The 22949-nt window shown below is 49.4% G+C and overlaps 1 protein-coding gene across 2 annotated transcripts; it reads left to right on the forward strand.

Annotated features, from left to right (window-relative positions):
- Positions 1-6241: 6241 nt before the first annotated feature.
- Positions 6242-22538, forward strand: LOC127057559 (paired mesoderm homeobox protein 2-like). Of its 2 annotated transcripts, XM_050966379.1 has the most exons (5): positions 6242-8932; positions 10392-10650; positions 11951-12108; positions 13162-13300; positions 20284-22538. In XM_050966379.1, the coding sequence occupies exons 2-5, from the start codon at positions 10425-10427 to the stop codon at positions 20382-20384; spliced, it is 624 nt and encodes a 207-aa protein (XP_050822336.1). In that variant the 5' UTR covers positions 6242-8932; positions 10392-10424; the 3' UTR covers positions 20385-22538. The 2 variants fall into 2 exon arrangements, with proteins under 2 accessions (XP_050822336.1, XP_050822335.1); XM_050966378.1 differs by lacking the exons at positions 6242-8932; positions 20284-22538 and having other exon boundaries at positions 10277-10650; positions 13162-16742.
- The last annotated feature ends 411 nt before the right edge of the window (positions 22539-22949 follow it).

The following is a 22949-nucleotide window of genomic DNA, read 5'->3' on the forward strand; positions in this document are numbered from 1 at the left end:
CATTTGTTAGCATTCTCAGCAGAGAAGCCAAGACCTGAGGGTCTGCACTGCAGAAAAAAGTGTTTTCTTAACCCAAGTGAACTAACCAGAGTTAAGAAGGCTTTTTACAGTGCAGACATCGTCTAAATTACTCTCCCTCTGTCAGGGCTGAGGCAGCAGAGGGGAAGCCTGTACTGCCACTGCCTTTTCTCTGCCTGCTCTGAGGATAAGTAGAAGACTTTGCTCTCCACTGCTGTTAGTCTGGCCTCTTTTCACGTGCCCTGGGAAAAAATGTGAGGCACCTTTTGGTGTCTTTCCCCCAACTTTCTTCACTAGTTGGAGTTCATAGGGAAGGGGAACCCACTAAGAGAAGGATAAAGTGGGAGTATCTAAAACCCCAAACAACACTAACGGCAGCCAGTCATTCTCTTACCTGGCCTTTTAAGTAAAGAGATCAGAGCCATCAGTTAATGATGCAGTGTACTCCTGTGTTCCAGAGCATCTGCTTTACAACCAATGAAGGGGCTGTAACAGTTAACTAGAAATAAATTAAGTGAAGAAACAGCTGAAGAAGATCAGGTCAATAAAATAGTTTGTTTTTTTCCTGAAGGTCTCAGTGACAGTAGGATTAATGCCCTGAGTTTGCGTCTGAAGGGTTACAGATGAAATCTGTTGGCTATTGTGAACTTAGTCCCTTTATTGAGCATCGTTGAAACCTCTACACAGTTCATCACACTAAGCAAGTGTCTCCCCCAGTGGTATAGGTCAGGAATAGTCAGGAGGCTGCAGGGCAGGATTTGAGCAGCCGTTGCAGAGTGGTTTGTCAGGTGGAATGGTAATGTCTGGGGACGGTGACAGCAAGAGGGAGAGGAGGTGAGTGTGAAGTGCACTGGCTGAGCTCTGGGGCAGCTTGTACCCTGCTCCTGAACCCCCCTGCAGAAAGGAAATTTCACTGGAAATCCCAGATGCGTGGTTGGATCTCAAAGTCTTTAATAATGCATTTGAACAAACATTGAAATGGGCGAAACCAAACACCATGTTGTTGGTCGCATTTGCTAGTTTGCCTCTATTCAAGAAACAAGGTGTCTCCTAGGTGTGTTTGGCAAACAGCCATGTTGCAGGCATCCCAGTCTGGAGTAGCAGAAAGGGTTTCCTGGCCACACTCTGGGTTCATTGGCAGAGATGGGTGCATAGACTTTGTGCTGTGGACAAGCAAGATTGCTGGTAGACTGCAGTGGGGGCAGCTGCGTTGCATGTGCCTGGCTTTGAACCATTCCCTTTCGAGACCGGCAAGTTAGTTCAGAGGTGGGGGGAGTGTGAGAGGAAACGTGGGTGGCCAGGATGTGAATGATGCAGTTACTTGATCTGGCAGGACATTGGCAGCCCCTCTAGCCTAGCTGGAGTTTGTGTTTATCTCACTGAATAAGAGGCATCACTTACGACTTGCTGCCTTCTGTGCATTCCATTGAATCAACCCCTCCTGTGCCTAGATCCTACGGTGATGGACACATTATAAATATTTGGAGCCTACTAGAATTACCTAGTTAAATGTTCCAGCTGTGCTCCGTCATCGAGGCTGTGAATGCAGCGCGGCTGCTGCGGCAGGAGACTAATAGGATCACTAATGCATGCCAATATTAATTTTCAGGTTGAGTTCCCAGTGCTTTTAATTTGGGGGCTTTTGTGTGAGAGGTTTGAAGGCGAGGCACCTTGAAGTGCCGAGACAGCTCAAGGCGGGGAGTGTGTTGCCACTGGAGTGGAATGCAGGGATGATGGGCCTGGAGCCCAACCCCTCTTATCTGGGACAGGAGAAGTGACAGTTCTAAAATGGTTAGCAGCAGCATTACTGATGGAATGACACTGGCCCGCCTTGTTTATAACTGTTTCATCTCCGTCCGGCTGAGCTGGTTCTCTCCTCCCCTCCTCCAAGAGGGAGTAGCACAGCTGAGCTAAACTGACAGCACTATACACTGCAGGCCTTGTAAACCCCTCCTCTGCTTTGGAGGAGAGTGAGCTAAAAGCTCCCTTGACAGAGAAGTGAGGGGAGAGGTTTATAAATGGTTTCGTTCATTGGAAATGGGATAGATGGATGGTTACTGAAGGAGCCCAGGGTGGCCACAGTGGAATCATGACCATGGTTCATCCGCCTTGGGCTGCAGGTCTCTTCTGAGCAAAAATACTAGAGAGGCATAGGTGCCAAACCAGCATCCTTGAACCTTTGCTCTATGGCATAGACAATCAGGAGCTGAGTTTGCTGCCTTGTGAGTGCTGCCAGCCTGGAGAGAAGTGTCTGAGCTACAGAAGAACTCCCCTCCCATGTGGGGCAGCCACTAGACACGTGGGGCTAGGGAGAGATGCTCAGTGACTTACAGACCACTAGCATTTTACCTGGTATATCCCAGCTCTGTGCACACGAACACTTCACTAGAAACTGCGTCTGCACCATACGTTTGTTCAGTAGATAAATCCTTCTGAGCCCGTCCCGTGAGAGGCAATCCAAGCTGGATTGCTTTCCCCGGGAAAGCAGGGGTGTTTGGTGTCTGGCCATATCTGTTGTGTCCAGCCCATCGCTGGGTGCTGTGGTACCAGTGACGTGTAAACTGCTGGTTAACAGGTGACTAGGAGGCTTTTAACTGGCCCAGTTCTGAGCAAACCAGCTGCCTCCTGACAGGGGAGAAGTTTCTGGGTATTGTGTGTGTGTCCTTCTGCACGCCTGCCTGCTTTGCCTCAGGCTGCCTTAGCTCTTCTTCATCAGGGGTGAGCTGCTCAGGCCAAGCACTGCTGGAGGTGAGCTCCCCTTGCTGGTTGTGTTTACTGCTTTGAAGTCATGCCTGAGTGATTTGGGTTCCCTCCTTCCTCTCAGCCCAGTCGGCTTTACTCTGCAAATGATCTGGGACTGAATGCAGACAGCCCAGTGGAGAGGGATCCAGTTACAGACAGTCTTGAGAACACACAACTGGGAGTGCTTCCTTGTCTCCAAGAGCTATGACTATCTGTTATCCAGGGACCTGTCGAGAAGAGCCCCACGCTGGATGTGATATGGAAGTGGATAAGGATCTTTCCTAGGGCTCCCTGCCACAGTGAATTAATGCATTAAACGTCCATCCAATCTGGGGTCTGGGTTTAACTGTGGAACCGTTGTAAAAGCCTAAGGAGGGTGGTGGTCTTGTTTTAGTCTCTGCCATTGCAAATGCTTTGCAGAACTGGCAGTGTCCTAAGGAGAGACCCCAGCCTGGAAGAGCAGGGACCGAAGCAGATCAGGCGTGAGGAGCAGCAGTAGAACTGGGGGTCTGAATTGGCAGAGGTGGGGTGCTCCTGGTCAGGACTGAGGTGCATTGGTGGCAGGGAGGAGGATACCTGTCTCGGGGGCCAACAGGATTAGGGGCCAAAGGGGGGGGAGGCAAGAAACACCTCAGCCTCCCCCTGACTGCTTCCTCGGGGATCACAGCAGGGACTGGAACCAAGGTGCAGGTCTCCAGTCTCCTCCCACACCACAAAAAAGTAGAGGAAGAAGAAAGAACTTCGCTCTCCTGTCTCCAAGCACTGGGGAGAGCTGCTGCTGCTCAGTTCCTGCTCTGCCTTGGGGCTGGAGCTCAGTTCTTGCATTAGTCCCAGGGCACCCTGGGGAAACACTCAGTTCCCACTCCCTCACTGATACACAAGCATGACCCTCCTGGATTCAGGGCTCCTGAGGACAGGATTCGTTCACTTACCAGCCTGAGTAGCTAGGATTGCATGTGCCCATAGGATTTCCAGGTGGATTGGGTGGACGTGGTCAGTCGGGACTAACGGGCAATGGTGGGAAAAGAAGATGCAGGTCCAGACATTCCATGTGCCTTTCCTGTTTGAGGAGCGAGACTCTGTGTTGAGAGAGCCCTCTCCCGTCTTCCCTGCAGCTCTCCCACTGCACATCCTTCCCTAGCCCCCTTTCCACCCTGTGGCTTCCGGTCCTTGCACCCATGCCTGTGATTTCAGGACACCAGCCCCTTCCTTCATGCTGTCACTCTGGGCTGACCAGCCCGCACCTCTCCTTGGCAGCGTTCCAGTTTGCTCATGTACCTAGGCTTGGTTGTGTGTCTGCTCCAGGACAAGGGTCTCGGTGTGTGGTCCCGTAACGTCCTTGTTTGCAGTTGGCAGAAATCCCATAAAAGCCTGCAGGCCTTTTTGCTTTCATAGGTTAGTGGGAAGAGACAGTCTAGTGTAGGCATTAAGCAGGGAGCGTGAGCGCTTTCTCATTGTCCTCTAGGACACATACCAGCCTAACTTCTGTGCAAGCTGCTTTCCCTTGGGGGACAGGTAATGTTACAGAAATCTGCACCATCGTTGTTCTGCCTATACCCCTTTGACAGTGGCAAGGACAACCCGTAGCTGTCGTTACATCTTGTTGTACCTGAGCAGGCACAGATGCTCTTGCATTTAGTGGGCTGGTTTCAGATGCAGGCTGGGGCCTAGGTGGGGTGTCTGAAGCTCACTGTGTGGGGTTTCAGAGTGGAAAAGGTCATGTAGGAAGCCTCCCTGTTCTGTGGCATGTGGAGGGCAAAGGGGGTTGAAAGAGTGGCAGGTTTGAGGTGCATCCCCTCACTCATTCTCACAGGGCGATTGAAGCCTGGTGCTTGGCCCTGAGAGGCCAGAGCCCCTGCCAAAGGAGAAGAGGCAGGATCACTGCTGGCAGGCTTCCTCCTGTACCTTCTGCAGTAGCCACGCTAACAATAAACCAGACCTATGCCATGGCACTCAGCTCTGCCGTAGCAGAGATTTCATGTGGAGGCTGGCAGTGGTTGGGAGCAGGCTGAGAGAGACTGCTGGGAAGCCTGCTCCCTCCTCTGTTGGAGAGAGACTCTCCACAGGGACTCGCTTCCCTCCCATGGCCTCCCAGTCAATAGGACACAGGCTGCTAAGAGAAGTGCGAGCCCCACAGGCCAGTGCCAGTCCATGCATAGTCCCCTCAGTCTCCCTCTCTTACACAGTCAATCTCTCTCGCTTGCACGCACACACACACACCCTTCCTCTGCTCCTTTTCTCTCCTCTTCCCCACCCATTTCTCCTAGCTGTGTTCTTTCCAATCTGCCATGGCCTCCTTCCTGCTGTATCTCCCCCACATCCTCCGACTGTCTTGCCCTCTGTTCCCTTCCCCTCCGTTCCTGCTCCCTCTGTCCAGTGTTTCTAAAGTCTCACTGATTAGCAGGACTCCCTGTTGCCCAGCTCAGTTTTCAGCCTGTGTCCTTTCAAAGAAAGGCAAATTCCTTCTCCAGAAGACCATGTATCGCTCCTTCACTGTTGCAGCAATGGTGGGGTTACAGATCTCTAGAGAGAAAACTAACAGTAGTTTTTATTAGATGGTTCACTCCCACTGCAGCTTCAGAGTGTGGTGTTAGTGCCCACAATAGGATCCAAACAAAATCAAAGGCTAATCATTTAGACTGTGCTGGTGGCTGAGCATTTGTACAAGCCTGTGCCCCTGTTACTGCCCTCCAGCCGGTTCCAAAGCCCAGTGAGTGAGTGTCATCCCTCAAGCTATAAAGATTTACTGGCTTCAAAGCAGAGCCTTCTCTGCAGCTTCCCTGCCCTTTCAGCTGACTGAAAACACCCATGTGGAGTTAGGGTGTCGCAATATGGTGCATGCTCAACACTTACATCCGTGGTGTGGTTGTAGCCATGGTGGTCCCAGGACAGGAGAGGAGACCAGCTGGGTGAAGTTATATCTTCTGTTGACTCAACTTTTGGTGGTAGAAGAGACCAAAGCTCAAAAACTTGTCTCTTCCACCCACTTGTGTCCATGGCGTTCAAGGCCACCGCTTTGGGAGGCGGTTACTTTCTGCTGTTTGGTGTTCTCTCACACTTATATGGGCTTTGCTTTGCCTTCTGCATTCAGGGTTTGTTTCTGCTACAACTGGGATCCCTTCCTGCCTGAAGACGGCACCTGTCCTAGTAGAGAGGAGGCTTGTGGGGGGGAACAAGGAGTTAAATTGTGATCAGTCCAGTGGCCTGACCTAGCGGCTGGAGAATATACTATGTATTCCCCGCATTGGAGCAGTGTTACAGCTCAGGAGGATACTCTTTCCTCCCTTCTCCAGGCTGCACTGGCTTCTGAGGGAGACTGAAGGGACTATGCATGGACTGGCACTGGCCTGTGGGGCTCGCACTTCTCTTAGCAGCCTGTGTCCTATTGACTGGGAGGCCGTGGGAGGGAAGCGAGTCCCTGTGGAGAGTCTCTCTCCAACAGAGGAGGGAGCAGGCTTCCCAGCAGTCCCTCTCAGCCTGCTCCCAGCCACTGCCAGCCTCCACATGAAGGGAAGAAGAAATCATCCATTGGTCTGATTTTATCAGTGAAATCTCAAAGTTCTCCACCTCGTAGCCATGGGAAATGGCAACAATCCACTAGGTCACCTGGTCCTTCCTCCTCCTGCTGCTGCAAGATCCTTTGCTACAGAACATGCCCAAGTTCATTCTCTAACTGCTTGGAAACGTCCCAGATGAGGAAGCTCCCAGTGCTTCCCTTGGGAGACTATTCTATGGGCTAATTAGTCCAGGAATGGTATCCAGCCTTCACTCCACTCCCCAATCCTGTATGTGGTACAGCATTAATCACCCCATGGCCAGAAGTGGATTGCTTAGACCTGCGGGGAGGCTGATAGCACAACCATGATCTTGTGGTGTCCGGGAAACAGATGTTGCTCTGAATACAGTGGGAGATGTGGGGGAGCCAAATGGGGTGAACAACCGGGGGAATGGGCCAAGAGATGGGGAGGGGAGATCTCTGTAATCGAGAGCTCTCACATTAGCAACCTGGCTTGTGCCTCCACCTCAGGCCACCACACACATTTCCTCTAGTCAGATGTGGTGGATCAATTGTTCCCTGGCTGTTTAGCACCTGGCACATTTAAAGCCCTGCAGCTATGCTCAGAGTGGGCAAGTGACCAGCTTCCTTTGGTCAGCTGAGGGCTGTCATTTGTTCCTTGGCAACTGGACTGGAACAGCCGGAGGAGGAAGGTGCTCTAAACAGGTACTGTCTTGTACTGCTCTGAGGTGGCCTGGAGTTAGCGGGACAGAGAAAGGCCATCCGTCTGTCAGCAGTGGGGTGTCCATGCCAGGGACAAGGAGGGGAGGCACCAATTTGGTAAATGGAAATAATTGAATTAGTGGCTCTCAGCTGCATGCTGCTTGGGATGCGGTTGCAGACCAAACTTTGCCCGAGCGCAAGGGCACTCTCCAAGCTCCAGGGAAGTGACCCAAGCACATTCAAAGGCTTTCAGGAAGGGACCCTGAAGGCAGATGGCGTGGCGTGGCAGTTCAGAAAGGGACAACTACAAGAGACAGACAGATCCTTGTGGCTCCCTGTGCCTAGGGGACTCTCTGGGGAAAGGCCCTCAAGCGGCTTGCTGGCTCTGACGCCTGTGTTCAGTTCTGGAGAGACTCTCTAGCCCAGCAGAGCCAGCTGAGAGAAGTAAGCCTGAGTCACTGCAAAGCCTCATTTTTCACTGAGAATAGCCCTCACCATGGAAAGGAAGGGCAATTCTTTGTATGATGATCAAGCAAACCTGAATGGTTGGCCCCTGGACCCAGCCCTCTCTAGAATGCTGGGAGCCCCAGAAGTCCAGGTAGCTATGGCACATCGTTATAACAGCACAAAGATTGATACCAAACAGTCCCCAAGGCTCTCGTGTGCTCCCTAAGGTGCTGGCACATTTCATCTTGGGGACATTAAGAATTTAAGCTGCACTAACCAAATGGTTCAAAGACCAGTTCCTCAGGCTCCAGACACTGTAGTCCTTAGCTGTAGCCATCCCAGCGCTTTGAGGCATGTTTCCACAGGCATTGTTTTCCTGGTCACATTCCCATTCCTTTGTCCCCAGATGCGTCTGCCCCATAGACTTGGGCTGCATCTGGGTCTTGCCTTAGCCAGCCTAAACCACATTCTCTCCTGCTTGCTACTTTTTGGTCTCCCATCTCTAGTCACAAACACCTCGGGGGCTGTAGCTGCACCCACGCCCTGGCCTCTGACTGCTCCCAGGCCTTTGCCTCTGTAATCCAGTGACCTCTGTTCTCAGCTTCTGGTTCCTCTAGCCAACCATGCTCTTGGTCCTCTATTCATACTCCTGAGTTTCTTCTCCCTCTGCTCCAATGAGCTCTGGTCTCCACTGTCTCTTGTCTTCATTTCTAGTCACCAATAGTTCTTTCTGTCGAACACACTGTTATTAGTTGCTTTTTTAACTCTTCCTGCAAATCCACAAGAGCAAAATTAATACCGTAACTGTCGGAGAAGCTGAGCAAAATCCAACTGTTCTTGACTGGAAAGCTTGGGGCTCTCCCTCCATAGTGAACATGATACCATGTAAAGTGGAGGTAGCTTCAGATGTCTCATTTGGCTCAGCTGGAATCTTGTTGGCAGTTCTTCCTGTCTCCTATTTAGAGAGAGCTCTGTGAACTCCTCATGTAGGTGAGACAGCTTTTCCGGGTCACTGCTAGGGAGCCATTAGTGGGAATATTTACTTGGAAATTCAATCCTGGCTCATGCTCCCCTCTAATTGAGTGAAGAGTTTCTTTGAAGTGAAGAAGTTAATTTAGTGTCTGAATGCGGGAGGGGAAAGGAGGGCCTTGGAAAAGAGGCTTCAGGTAAGAAGTTTCTTTATTTCACACCTGCTGGAGACAAGTGGGTGATCAGAGACTCTATCTGCAGTTCTCCTATATGGACACACCTGGGAAAGTCCAGACCAGCTCTAGGTTTCACTGGATTTGTCTGGGTCAGCAGAGACCCCTCCCTGACCACCACAGTAATTTAATTGGAACCTCTCATTAGTTTTTGGAGCAGGAAAGAGAGCAGGGCGAGGACCAGTCTCCACTTTGTTCCTGGACATACCTGGATTAACAGAGACAGCTCAAATCCACCAGTACACCTGAACTCACCTGTCCAAGACTCAGCCATTTCTGCAGATCTCTGAATCACTCTGTGCAGGTAAGATGGGAAAGATTTCAGTGGGGAAAGGGTGCTGGGGTGGGGGGGGAATTCCCAGTGTTCTCAATGTCCTGCCCATTGAAATTCATTTTCCTCTACAGCTTCTGTGACTTCAGACCCATCTGGAGCAGAGTCTGGTGCAAATTGTGTCAAGATTGCCATGTTCCTAATGGTTGTTCCCTTCTTTGGGGCTGACATAGCCTCTCAAAAAGGAGGTGTTCCTTGCAGTGCTAGGGGCAGAGGGAAACCTGTTGGTTCTGGAGTGGGACTTTACTCTCCTCAGCATAGTAAATGTTCAGGAGTTGCAATGTACTCTTAATGCTGAGAAGTGAAGGGGTGAAATTAGCTTTGGAGAGGGGCATTTCCTTTCCCTGCCTGTGCAGAGGAACTCATTTGTCTTTCTCTTCCTCCCTCCATCTTCTAAGCTGGTAACGTATCCTCCCTGAATTCCATGTCGCTGGAGAGTGGAGTTTGGGCTCCTTTGTGGTCACAGTGTAAACTATTGAGTGACTATCTGTAGTCACCTAGCATGCTGTAGGTGCTATGTAAGTAACAAACAAAAATTGGCACGGTTTTCTTTAGGGATGGGCAAGGTGGTTTTCTTTAGGGATAGGCAAGGCGGCCTGTCTGTCTCTCCCTGCTAGAAACCTTGAATTGACCCCAGAAGTGCTCTGAGGTTGAAGAGATCTCTCTTCAGCTTTAATATTCCAGGTGTACTGGCTTTGGCTGGGCCCTGAATACTGCAGTATTATGAGTCTATTCTGATGTCGCCTCTGAGCCGACAAGCAAGCAGGGTCTAGTGTGCAGACAGGATTCTCTGACAGCCATGAGCTCCACAGAAGTTTCAGGTGAGCAAGGTCTGGTTCATTGTGGCTGCATCTGACCATCAGACTTTGAAGTCTGGTTGTCCCAACTATGAAGAGCCAGCCAGCTCACCAGGACGTCAGTATGAGCCATATACTGCAATCTCAATCCTTCATTCAAATCTTGGGTGCAGTAATCCTGCTCAGCCCTCCGGCCTTGCTGAAGGTAGCTGGTGCTCTCATTTGGGGGAAACCAGACAGCAGGCTCTGAAGTCTCCTTCAGGATCAAGAAAGTCTGTGGTCTTCAGGCTTCTAAGCCAGCTCTCCCCAATATCCAACCACCCCCCCACACACAAAAGAGAAGCCCCCTCCTGCTTCAGAGCATGACCCACCTCTAGCTGATGGAGATCAGGGAGATACATTCCCCATGGGAAAGTAATTCCAGAGTGTCTTTGTTTGGGGCTTCTCATTCCTTTCTCTGCAGCATCTGGCTACTAGAACAGTGTCTCCCTGGTTAATCTGGACTGCAGCCTAACTGGAGTCTGGTCTCCCCAATGGGCAAGGCTCGTTCACGTTTCCCTTCCCTGCTGGTGGATGAGTGGGATTCTCATGGGCCAGAAAGTCAGGAATCCTCCACCTGTCTCCTTTCCACCCAGGTGCAGCAGTTCTGCTCGTGTCCCTAGTGGAGGATGTTCAGCTCAGAATATGTGGTGTCCTCACTCCCAGCTGCATCTCACTTCTACAGCCCTGCTTTCTCAGCCCAGCTCGCATCCACTCCTGTCTGCAGCCTCTTCCTCCCAGCTCCCCTTTTCAGCTGCCAGCTCTTCCCGCCCTGCAGCCCTCCGGAGCCCTGCAAACAAGCACTGCTGCTGGCGAGCCAAGGCGCAGGTTTGGGGGAGCAGGGAGACTTCTCAGGTAAGCTAGACAAAGGGACCCCACGGGACGGGGTAAATTCCCCAGTGTCCAGCAGGTGCACAGTCCTTGCTTTGAGCCCCTGGAAGATCCAGAGATACCGGAATTTAAAATCATTGTGATGCGATTGTGTAGGAGAGGAGTTCAGTTTAGAGACTTCTAAAATGTATTGGTTTGTTGTTATCCGCTCCCCCTAGGCCTTACCCAGCTGGCCCCCAAGTACTGTAGCAAGTGATAGGGTACAAAAAATAGTCCTAATAAACCCCATCCTGCCTTAAAAGATTTCTTCACTATGTATTGTATGCAAAGCACATGATGGAGCGGAGTGGGATGAAGATGTGACTGGCCCCAGGAACCTGCTTTGCTCACTGGTGGTGTTAGGCACCCCTCTGTCCCCAGGCCAGCCCTTCTGCCCAGCCCCACAGCATCCGCTGCCATGCCCAGGCTTTTCAAAGGGGGGGGCCTTATTTCCTTAACGGAGGTTAGCGAACAGCCAGAAAACAGCCTTTTAGCTCATTCCTTAGCCTTAGGCTTCACGCTGTCTTGCTCCTGGCAGTTTCCCTGTGTCAGTCAGTTTTGCTGGAGCAACAGCCCCAAGGCTGCTTCCTGGCCCCTCATTCTGGGGACCCACCACAGGAGTTAGCTCCACCCTAATGTGGCTTTCCTTCCCCAAGGCGCAGCCTGTCTCAGTCCCTCTGCCCCAGCTACCACTAGCAGCCCTTGATAGGCGCATCTGTTCTGGTCCAGGGGCACTGGGCTCAGTGTATCCAGGTCTACGGGAACCAGCTGCCCTGTGACACTCGCCCAAGTGCAAGCAGGACATCTTTTTGTTCTGTGTTTCTGCAGCCCCTAGCACGGTGGGGTCTTGGTCCCTGGCTGGGGTTCCAGGGCACTACCGCTAAACCGAAGATAACCTCAGTGCCACCCATCCCATCCTAAATATGTTTGAGATCATGAAGCACTCAGACACTACCATGAAATGGCCCAGACAAAATCAGCTGAATGAAATCTAGATACTGAGGAGTGAAGGCTTTTCAGACTTAAAATAAAATGAACAGCAAGTCTCTCGAGGGGTCTCCTCTCCTCATGTGATTGACTGAAAGGTCTCGGTCTCAATGTTGAGAGACAAAGGCCCTGGTAAGGGGACAGGCTGTGCATGGGAGGGCATGGGGCTGGTTGTGAAGAGAGGGGTGGAGGGGGCAGGGCTAGCGTGGTGCCAGTGGAGTGCTGCCCACTCTTTGTCCCCTAAGTTGGTCTGGTGAGTGGTACTAGTTCATTGGGGATCACTGTGGCTTTTCTCCAGAGGAAGCTCGCCCGCAGAAGCAGAGACGCACCCGAGCCAATTACAGCAGCTGGCAGCTGGAGGAGCTGGAATCAGCCTTTGAGACCACACACTACCCTGACGTCTTCATGAGGGAGGCCCTAGCCCTCCGGCTAGACCTGATAGAGGCCAGGGTTCAGGTACCAGATGCTCATGGGGTACTGCGCTCCAGGGTAGTGTTTGGCAGTAGCACCTTCCCCTTGTCTGCAGAGCTTACAATGAATTCCAATCCCTGAACCTCTGGCCGGGAGGGCAGCTCATTGTATCCAGCCTCTGAGGCTGCTGAGCAGGGGGCTAGGACTCTGCTGCAGGAGGCTCTGTCACCTCCTGTTTGCTCTGAACTTCACTGTGCTTATTCCAAGCCCCATCAATGGTCCAGCCCCATTGGCATTGGTGCCTGAGGAACCTGCTTCGGGCAGGGGAAGGTAAGAGGTGGGAGGGAACCTTTAGATGGTGGGTTCAGCTCTGCCTGCCTGTTGACTCTGGAGACAGTAACTCTGCAGCCACAGGTCGTGGGGGAAAGCTGGAGTAAAGATCAGGCTCCTCTCAGGGGTAGGAAATAGTTGAAGTGGGGATTCCGCCTAGCATGGCCCCCACTCTCTATCCTGTGTTTCCCCTCTCATCACCTCTGACACCTTTGACAGCTGCCCTGCTGTTTGCCATGTCTCTGGAGAACAAGGGTGGTGGATCCCTCCCATTTCTGGAGGGTCTGGGGTGAGGAAATAAGGCTTGAGACCCATTGTCAGGCTCAGAGTAAGAGAGCTGCTCATGTCCCCTGGTTTCTGTGCAACCCCAGCTCATGAGGGAGGGAGAGGTGCACAGGGAGCCCAGGTGACAGTGTCTGGTTCCCTGGTGGAGGGTGAAAGGGGATTAGGATTCTCCCTCTAGAACTGGCTGAGGGAGGAGGAGTGTCTGTGTGTGCTGAGTCTGACTTCCTTCCTTCCTCTGCAATGAGATTTTCCCTCATTATGTGTCATGACCTGAAATGTCTGTTGTGGTTTAAAACCTTCACTTGTGTAACCATCTCTCTCTGGATTCCTGGAGCTACAGCTCTCCGAGAGGAGCCTGGGGAGACTGATGCAGGACAGATGCTTTATAAACCCCCATGCTTTCCAGTTTGCCAGCAGCACGTAAGAGTGCAGGCAGGCAAAAAGATGGTTTGTTAATGCCTGTTTTCCTTTGGGTTTCCCTAGGTTTGGTTCCAGAACCGCAGAGCGAAGCTGAGGAGACAACTGAAACTTCAGGGACGAGCTCTGGACCGAGCCCTCGCTAGGGACTCGTCTGCCTCAGAACACAAGAAGCCCCAAGCCCCCCAGGAAATGGAAGGTTCAAGTAAGAGCTCTAGAGTTGGAACACTGGAAGGAGACCCAGATCAGTGGCCAAGCACTGGCTCCGAAGGGCAGCCTCCTCCTGGACCTCCCCTGTACAGCAGAGCTGAGGCCACCGCGGGGGACAAGGCCAGAGGAAATTTGCTCCTGCAGCACCCCCAACTTGTGGGTCAAGGCACAAGAGCATGAGGCTGAAAGTGACTCCCCCCACCCTGCAGCTCAGGAGCAGCCTGACTCGGAACCAGACCCAGCAGGGCTCTGGGCACACACAAATAGTGCCTGAAACTGATCCTGACATCAGTCCCCCTTCCCGTACCTCTCCAGCCTCAGCCTTGGACCTTCTCTCCCAAACAAACACTGCAACCATTTCTTCAGGGAATGGAGCAGGGAACATCAGGAGCATTATAGGGGCTTCCCAAGCCCACCGAGAGCCATTGTCCAGCCTTATCCATCTCTGAGCACCGTTGGTGCCTCCCTATTTGGTAGCTGTTGCCTGAACTTCTTTTCTCTGATTGGCGTCTGCATTACACTTCTCAGTACCTGCACTCAACTGGGACAACAACCTGTGCAGAGACTCTGGGTCTAAAATACCCTAGTTAGAATCCTTCCATATTTAAGCAGGGACAGACCCATCCCCTGCTCCAGGCTTATTTCTCAGGATCCCTTCACTAGAACACATGCATTCGCGCATCGTTAGCAGGGGGATGTCGCCTCTCTACTCTGGGTTGTCTTCTTCAGATTAGGCTATTTTTGTCAGAGACTCTGATCCAGTGAGCCTGTGTTTGGTAGGGTTGCCAGTTTTGATTGGACGTATTCTTGGAGGTTTCATCACATGACATAATCTTTAATTAAAGATTAATCTTTAATTCCTGGAGACTCCAGGGCAATCCTGGATGTTTTAGCTGGGGCCTTGAGGCCCTTCCACAATAGAATGGGGGCCCTGAGCGGTGTGACAGTGCAGAAGTGTGAAGCATGCAGACTCCTGATCTTCACACTAGCCTAGCAAGGCTTTTGGGACCATGTGGAGTACTCACCCGCTATCCAGAGCCAGGTAGGCTAACCAGATATCCTGATATTATCAGGCCCATCCCATTACTAGGGGCTTTGTTTTATATATGCAACCATACCTCCCCGTGGGGAAAAAAAAAGTATCGTGATTTTTCACACTTGCTATCTGGTCACCCTAGAGCAGGGGTAGGCAACCTATGGCACACATGCCAAAGGCGGTACACGAGCTGATTTTCATTGGCACTCTCACTGCCCAGGTCCTAGCCACTGGTCCAGGGGGCTCTGCATTTTAATGAAGCTTCTTAAACATTTTAAAAACCTTATTTACTTTACGTACAACAATAGTTTAGTTATATATTATAGACTTGTAGAAAGAGACCTTCTAAAAACTTTAAAATGTATGACTGGCACGCGAAACCTTAAATTAGAGTGAGTGAATGAAGACTCACTCGGCACACCGCTGCTGAAAGGTTGCCGACCCCTGGTCTAGAGCTAGGGATCCCTTTCCATTCTTCAACTCTGGTGCTTTGCGGCTTCCTGGCTAATCCCTCCACTCTATACCTCCCGTGACCGCTAGAGGGCCTTGAGGTTCTGCAGGTGTTACAGCTCCTTAGCAGGTGCCTGGGCTGTGTGCACTGCAGGAGGCCACGATTCCTCAGTTCACCAGTGGCTGGACATTTGTTTCTAGTCAAACCCCGTGAGGTGCTGGGTCAAACCCAGTCAGCCCACTGTCTGCAAAGGGTTGGGGGAGTATCTGAAGCATCTTCTGAGGGTGAGGGAAGGGAAACAAAAGTCTAACTTCTCTGCGAGCTGGCTGAGATGATGTCGTTGGTCCTAGCATAAGGCTAGTGGGTGGGGGGAAGGTGACCCTCTTTGTTCCCATCAATTCTTTCCCATCAGTCTGGACAAAATGCTCCAGCGTAGCGACAGACAGAGGAGACGGACTGTACTGTGAGGGTCAGTTCTGCGTTGGCTGTGAGGACCAGGTGACCGTTTCACCCCGTAGAAGCCTTTGCATCTCTAATACTCATGATCCTGTGATGAATGGAAAGGGGCGGGAGAAGTAAAGTAAGACGAAAGAGGGAAGCACAATGCACGCTCACCCAGACTCAATGAGCCGTCACTCATCCCTCTACCACCAGCTTTCTGGTGTCAGATGTGGAGCAGAAGTATTGGATTGTTAGAGATGCTGCTGCCTTTAAAGCGATTTGCTTTTTCTTCCTGTTGGATTATGATCAAATAAGTCCTAAAAAAGAAACCAGTTCATAGAACTGTTGTAGAGTCACATGGTGTATTGTGGAAATTCCCTCTTTGTCCCCCACTGATCAGAGAGCAAAGACACTAAGCCAGGAATGTGAGTCAGACGTGGGCTAAGAATCATGTGTTCCCGTCTCAAGTTGCCCAGTGCACAGAAGTGAAGAAATGCATTTCCAAAGGCAGAGTCTGTGGGAGAAAGGAAAGTTTTGAGCTGAGCAATGACAACAGAGCAGCCAGTGACACTAGTTGCAGGATATACGTGCTGATTTTACACATGCTGTATGAGTGGCATTCAGTGCCCAAGAGCCAGGTGGCCAAATGATAACAGAGCTCATTATCTGTGCACATGTAATTGCCTGTGTGTGCATGTATAGGGGAGTGTCTGTCAGCATGCATGTACTCGTATGTTTGCAGGCAGGCACAGGCACACACATGTAAGCATATCAGCAAGCTTCTCCTTTCAGGGCCTGAAAGTATGGGGGAAATCTGTGTGCTGGGGAAAAGATCCACACCGGGTTTTACTGCTATTGTGGCCTGGCCTGTATGAATCTCTTCTCAATGCTTAGATTCCCAGTCCATAGGCTGTTGGACAATCGGCCGGGCAGGGACTGTCTCTTGGTTGTGTGTTTGTACAGTGGCCAGCACAGTGGGGTCCTGGGGGGGAGGGGGCACTATCTCCATACAGCTAATAAATAATAGGAACCACTGCTTCAGCTTCAGTCCTTTTCTTGACATCTTCTGTCTCTTTCCCCACATGTCTTCCTGCCCTTGGATTGTCAGTGCTGGCTGCTATGTGGCTGTTCTGGTGTATTTGCTTCTTCGCGCCAGGCCAGCTACGTTTGCTGCTGTATAACTGCAGGGGAGATCCCTTCGGCTCCACTGTCTCAGGACCAACCCTGACCGTTTGAAGGGTGTTTCCGTCTGATTAGTTGTCCATTGGCCAAATATTCAAATTCTGACCTCTCTTTGTGCCCAGGCAGTCACTTGCATATGTGAGGGCAGGGACAGGCAAATCCCACTTGTGCATATTCATCCAGCGCAGATGGGTTTTACAAATGGAAATTCTGCTGCTTGTGTGTGTGAGAGTGAATACATAACCAAAATGTTCACCTTGGTGATGACGTGCAAAAGTAGAGACCGGACTGAGGCTCCTTTGAAAGCTGCACTTGGAGTCATTCTCTTTCCCACAGCTCTATAGGCACAAGAGAAGAGTATATACTACCTGGGGTGTGTGTTACATTTTGTGGTGTTGCCAACTTTCATGATTTTATTGCAAATCTCATGATATTTGCTGTTTTTCCTAAAGCTTTAGCTCCTAGGCTCATGGGATTACATGAGAAGTGTTGCCAGTTCCTGCAATTTGATTGCAAGTCATGTGATACTTGATGCTTTTCTTAAAGCCCCATCTCCTGGAGTCATGTTATTACATGGGTTTCTCAGCTTTTCTTTTTCTTAAAATTAAGTCTCTAGCCTGTGGAGAAAAGCTTGAAGACAAGACCCCAAAAGGCTCAAACACCAAGAGATAAGCACAACAAACCTCAAACGTATTTATTTATTTTAAAATTCTCTCTTTTTTGGGAGGGGGGACTTGACTCTTAGTTTTTTAACCCTTGGGGTTGCCAATACTGATATTGTGTATTTTGTACTGTATATATGTTGTGTGCTGTGTCATTCTCAGCATTGTGTATGTTGGGGTGACTCTTGTGTGTGATGTTTGTGCATCTCTCTTAGCAAGTTTATCTGGCAAGAGGAGTCTCTTGTGCTCACTCTCTGAGGTGTGTATTTGGGGTTTGTCTTTAGCCTAGGAGTGGCAGCTTAGGGGGCTAGTTTCCAGAGGTACTAAAACTTGTTGCTGCACACTGGAGGGGCTGCAGAGAATGAGCTGTGGGGAATGACTAACTCATGAGCTGCATCTGTATCTTTGTGATTCAGAGCGTGGCCGTCTCTGAACATACGCTCTGACAGGGGAACTAGAACATAGCGCTATCAGTAATACAGGCTACAGATGTGATGTGATGTGATGAAGTGGAAAGTAAAGGCTGCTCTCGGAACCTGGTACTGGTAACAGCCAGCAACCTGGGATTTCATGTTTAAAGGCACCAACATTTTCATTCTAACCCTAAGGAAGAAAAAAAGAGACTTGTGTGCGCAGAAAGGGGATGAGAGACCCCTCTCTTTCACTTCCTATCTGCCCCATATAGAGAGAGAGAGAACTGTTCCCATGGGTCTGTCCACCGCCTGCCATAGCCTAGTGTGATGAAATCAAAGCTCAAGGCCGCTTGGCTGGCACAGTGAATCACATCACTTCACTGTGGGCTACCATTGTAAATACTTTTGCCAGTATAGGGCACGTGAACCAGCCCAAGTCCCCTCCTCAACATGTTTTCAACCTGCATCACCTGACAGCAACGTTTTCCTAGGATGAGTGACTCCCTTTGAAAGGGAAAACAGGAAGATGGATTTTGGGGGATGGGAAAGGGTGAAGTTGATCCTAAAGCAGCTAAGTCCAAAGGTTTCATTTTCTCCCTTTTAAGTAAAAATGACCTTTTTATAAGAACTCCCTTCTGTCTCGGCACAGTAACCCCTCTCATCTCCCCTTTATCCTCGTCTTGGTCATGTGAACAGCGTCTCTAATGGAAAAAGAGATTGGACAGAAGAACCTCGGGACCCCCAGCTACAATTAAGAATTTCATTAAAATACAATAGGCCAGTTATTGCTGGCTCATTATTAAGCTATAATAATTGCTAATTGTCTTATTAGCATTTAACAATTATGCAAATAATTTCATAAAAGTAATAAAATTGCTCTTTTTTACATCAATAGTTTTAAAATCTAAAGTGATGATGATTTTGCTCTCTGGGGTTTATTGGAAATTCCTTTAAAGGGGAGATAAACCTTTAATGATGCCATCCGCAGAGCAGTGTTGAGATTGGATAGGGCACACAGAGGTCTGGTCTATACTACAAACCTATATCGGTATAACAACATTGCTCAGGGGTGTGAAAAATCCCTCCCCCAATTGACATCGTTATACTGACCTAACCCCCTGCATAGGCGGAGAAGCTCTCGGGGCAGTGGAATAATTATGCTGATGGGGAAAGCGCTCTCCCGTCGGCTTAGAGCGTCTTCATTAGGTGCTACAGAGGCACCGCTGTACAGCGGTGCCGATGCAGCGTTTGCAGTTTAGACGTGTCCTGAGCTATGTGAATTTCTGCTCTCAGTGCAAGGACTGAGACTGTTTCCCTTCCACTTTCAAAGGGGCCGTGTGCACATGTTGGTAAAACGACGTTTTTCCTTTTTGGAGCTCAAGAGAGAGGTTATGGGTTCTAGCCTAGGACTTGGGGCAATGGCATTCAGGCTACTGCTCCACCAAAGGCTTCCTCCTGTGTGACACTGGGCCTTCTCTTTCCCCCCTCCTCTCATTGCTTGCTGTTCTTCCCCTCTCTCCCCAACCTCTGTTTCGGGTCGGGAGGGACTTGCTTGTGAAGCCGGAGCTGGAAGCTGCATCTACCCGATGCAGGTAGGTGGCAGCCCTGGCTGAGTAGGGGTTGGCGAGGGTGATGGCTTGGTGCCTCCCTGCCCACAGTAACCGGACTTCAGGTATCTGGTCAGTAGATCTGACCGGACACCATCAGGTCCCTTTTTGACCAGACTCCTGACTACCCTAGGCCTGAGGCTCAGATCCTTAGGTGTATAGTTCCCATTGAGGTGCCCTAGATACCCTGAGGATCTGATCTCCATCTGTACAATGGAGATAATAGCATTTCCCCACCTCAACAGGGGGTCCTGAGGATAAATACCTTACAGGGTGCTCAGAAATAACAGGGCCAGATAAGTTGATGTCCCTTGGGTTTTTCCCTTCCAGGAAAGACAGGACTTCCCTAGAAAGTTCTGGAAATGTAGTTTAGAGCTAGGGCTGATACAAGGTACTGGCTCTGATCTCTTGCTAATTCTATGTGGTGGGGACTTATCCATCTATTAAATGCAATAGACTGAAAGAGGTCAATAGAAAAAGTCTTATTGAGCAGACCTCAACTCCAGGGCTTTCTGTTATACTTGTCTCTCTAAATAATAGACTCTAGCTTGACAGAGTTATGGGTTGTATGCAGGAACCACTTGGTAACATCTTATGACCTGGTAGGAGGTCAGGCTGGAGGATTGTAACGGGCCCTTCTGGTCTTAAACATTCATGAGTCTATGATTAGTCATCATTGCATTGTGATTCTGTGGTCTGGCTATTTTTGGCTTGGATTTGCTGATGTTTTGATGTGATATATATTTTCCATTAATCATCTAGATGATGCCTGGGTATTTAAATCTGAATGAAAATGTCAAAATCATGCTTGTTTGCAGTGTTGTTGTAGCCGGGTTGGTCCCAGGATAGGGAGAGACAAGGTGGGGGAGGTGAAATCTTTTATTGAACCAGACTTCTGTTGGTGGAAGAGACCAGCTTTCGAGCTCCAGGGAGCTGAAGAAAGCCAGGAAAAGAGCTCTATGGATCTCAAAAGCTTCTCTCTTTCACCAACAGGAGCTGGCCTAATAAAAGATAGCACCTCCCCCACCTGGTCTTTCTAAAATCATGCTTTGCGTTGGGCAGGACCCAAGGTGACAGCAGTTCCTGCTTTGAAGAGTTGACAATCGAATATCCAGTAAATGAAATTTAACTTGACTCTCTCTGCGCTTGGCTCATTTTCCTTCCCTGGTCTATTTTCACAACGCAGAGTTCCCAGCTGGAAGAGCAAAATGGATAATTCATTGCAAAGCTGGTGCCGATGCTGCTAGATTAATGCATCGGTGGCACGTGGTGTTTGTAAAGAGGTGAGTTTTGCTAGTTCTAGAGGTTGCCAGTCTGCTCTTCCCAGCACCTGTGCTACTGGCACAGTGCTAGGTTTAGAAATAATTTGTTTCATACTTTGGCTTCCAACTTGGAGGTTTGTAGAGAAAAGAATGTGGAAAAAATAGCTAAAGTTGGTATTGTGCCGATTACATGATGGTCTCCTAAGCAGCCACAGACGGAGACCAAGACATCCTGATTTCTAACTATAGCTCTGCTGCTGATGTGCTGGGAGAAAGACAAGGTGGGGGAGGTGATATCTTTTATTGGACCAACTTCTGTTGGTGAGAGAGAGAAGCTTTTGAGCCACACAGAGCTTTTCTGGGAAAGGTACTGCTAGCTTCACAGCTAAATGCAGGGTGAAACAGATTGTTTAGCATAAGTAGTTAGCACATATCTAAGGGACCATTCAAGATCGAGTGGCCTGTTAATAATAGGACAAAAAGAGGGGGTTGGCAGATTATAGATTGTTGTAATAAACCATAACCTGAAATGCTGTGTCAGTTAACTTGTGCCTCAGGCTATGTCTACACTACCTTTTATGCCGGTATAACTTATGTCGCTCAGGGATGTGAATAAGCCACCCTCCTGAGCGACATACCGTAAGTTACACTGACCTAAGCGCTGGTGTGAACAGCACTGTCTCTGCAGGAGGGCTTGTCCTGCTGAGATAGCTGCTGCTGCTTGTGGGGACAGATTGATTAATTGTCTTAGAACTGCTACACTAGAGATCTTACAGTGGCACAGCTGTAAGCTCTCTAGTGTAGCCATAGTTAGTTTTCCAGTATGTAAAGCAAGGATAACACCCATTTACCCACGTGGCCTGGGCTTGTGAGGGTTAATTTGTTAATGTCTGTAGCATGGCTTGAAGAGGGAACGTGCTATCTAATGACTGACAGACATGATCAGTTCAGTTCACCAGACTTTAATCTCTGCTCCACTGATAACAGGCGAAAAAATCAAAGGATGGCAATGGCAAACCAGTTTGAAGGAAAGAGTAAAACTGGGAGGGGTATGTTCCCATGGTGATCCATGATAAGGAGAGGGTACCGCACCCAACCTAGCATGTTCTAGTTTGAAAACCCAAGCTTCATTTTCGGTTTCAGCGATACGCAGTAGTAAGATCTCTGAATTCTCATGTAACCGGAGTGTTGTTTCTGTTTATGACGGTGCAAAGATCACTGTTTATTTCAGTCTGATCTGTCGGAGAGGGCCTCTAGTGCCTTTTGGTCTGGGCTTGTCACCTTTTAAAATAAATTGTCCTGTGTGTCAAACTTGTTGCATTGAGTCATGACCCAGCATAATCCTGTCACAGCCCCACCATATATTTCTGGACCCTATTAATGTCCTGCTTACCTCATTTGCAGGACACCTGATACTTTAGGACTCTCCTATCCTAGAGAATTGGAATAGGTGACTGTCTCATCTGCAACAGCTGAAGTCTCTTGACTCCATGTGTGAGAAAAGAGGCAATGGTATTAGAAGAGTGGAGACAGACCCATTCACCATGAGGGGCAGAGGGAGCCCTGGGTGGGGGTGAGGGTCAGAGACCCACCCCCCACATATGAGATCCTTTTATTTATTTATTTTGACGGGAAATCACTTTATGCATCAGGATAACTGGATGTCACTTGCTCCTCATGCTCCAGATTCCTTACTCCAAGGTTGTGAGGTGTATTTCCTCTTGAGAAGCACCCCCAATGCACCCAGCAGAGGGATTTGCAGACTGACTATATCCTGTGGCTGTATCTTATTTCCACTTTCAGCTTCCTTAAATGTAAAGTCATGTTTGAACTTGAATTTTCTCCAGGCACTTCACAGGTAAAACCGCAAACTGGCCTCAATTATGGGTGATTGGTTTGGTGTAGTTTGAAAGCATTTTTGAGTGGCATGTAGAGCTATGAAATTGTTCTTTGTTTTCTCTGACCTGGGCCTTTTAACTATCTGAGGAATCAGCCTGGCCGACTTCTGGTACGGCACAGATGATTCAGCATGTTACAGAGGAGACACGCACACACACACTGTTCTCTCATGGATACTTCCTTCCTGTCTTGAGTCCTTAATCTAAACTAAGTCATTAATTTTGAAAGCCTAAGAAAAACATGCCCTTGCTAGTGTTGGGAGAAATAACAGCCATATATATAAGCCTTGTTAAATGCCAAGTAATTTTACAACATGGGTAGGATAAGATTTTCCTGTCCATGAGATAGCTTCCTCTTAGCCATGCCAGCAAATTGTAATCTTCACCCTGGCTCCAAAGGTCTTGAAATGTATTGAGATATCAGTATTGCTAACCCTGAGTGTTCAAAAATAAAGAATCAAGACCCTCCCGGAATCATGAGATGGGCATAAACATCATGATTTTTTTTAAAATGGGGTTTTTTTTTAGTAGCCTTGGGTTTTAGTGCCTTTAGGATGCACTCGGGTCACATTTCCAAGGTTTTGTCCACAACAAAGAGGACTAGAAACGTATGTTTTATAATGAAAGCTGAGGTTCTCAGGTAATCACAGGATTCCAGAGCTAGGGCTTTAAAAAAAGCGCCAACTATTGCA

Source organism: Gopherus flavomarginatus, chromosome 9 (assembly GCF_025201925.1).
Source record: "Gopherus flavomarginatus isolate rGopFla2 chromosome 9, rGopFla2.mat.asm, whole genome shotgun sequence".
Taxonomy (NCBI): domain Eukaryota; kingdom Metazoa; phylum Chordata; order Testudines; family Testudinidae; genus Gopherus; species Gopherus flavomarginatus.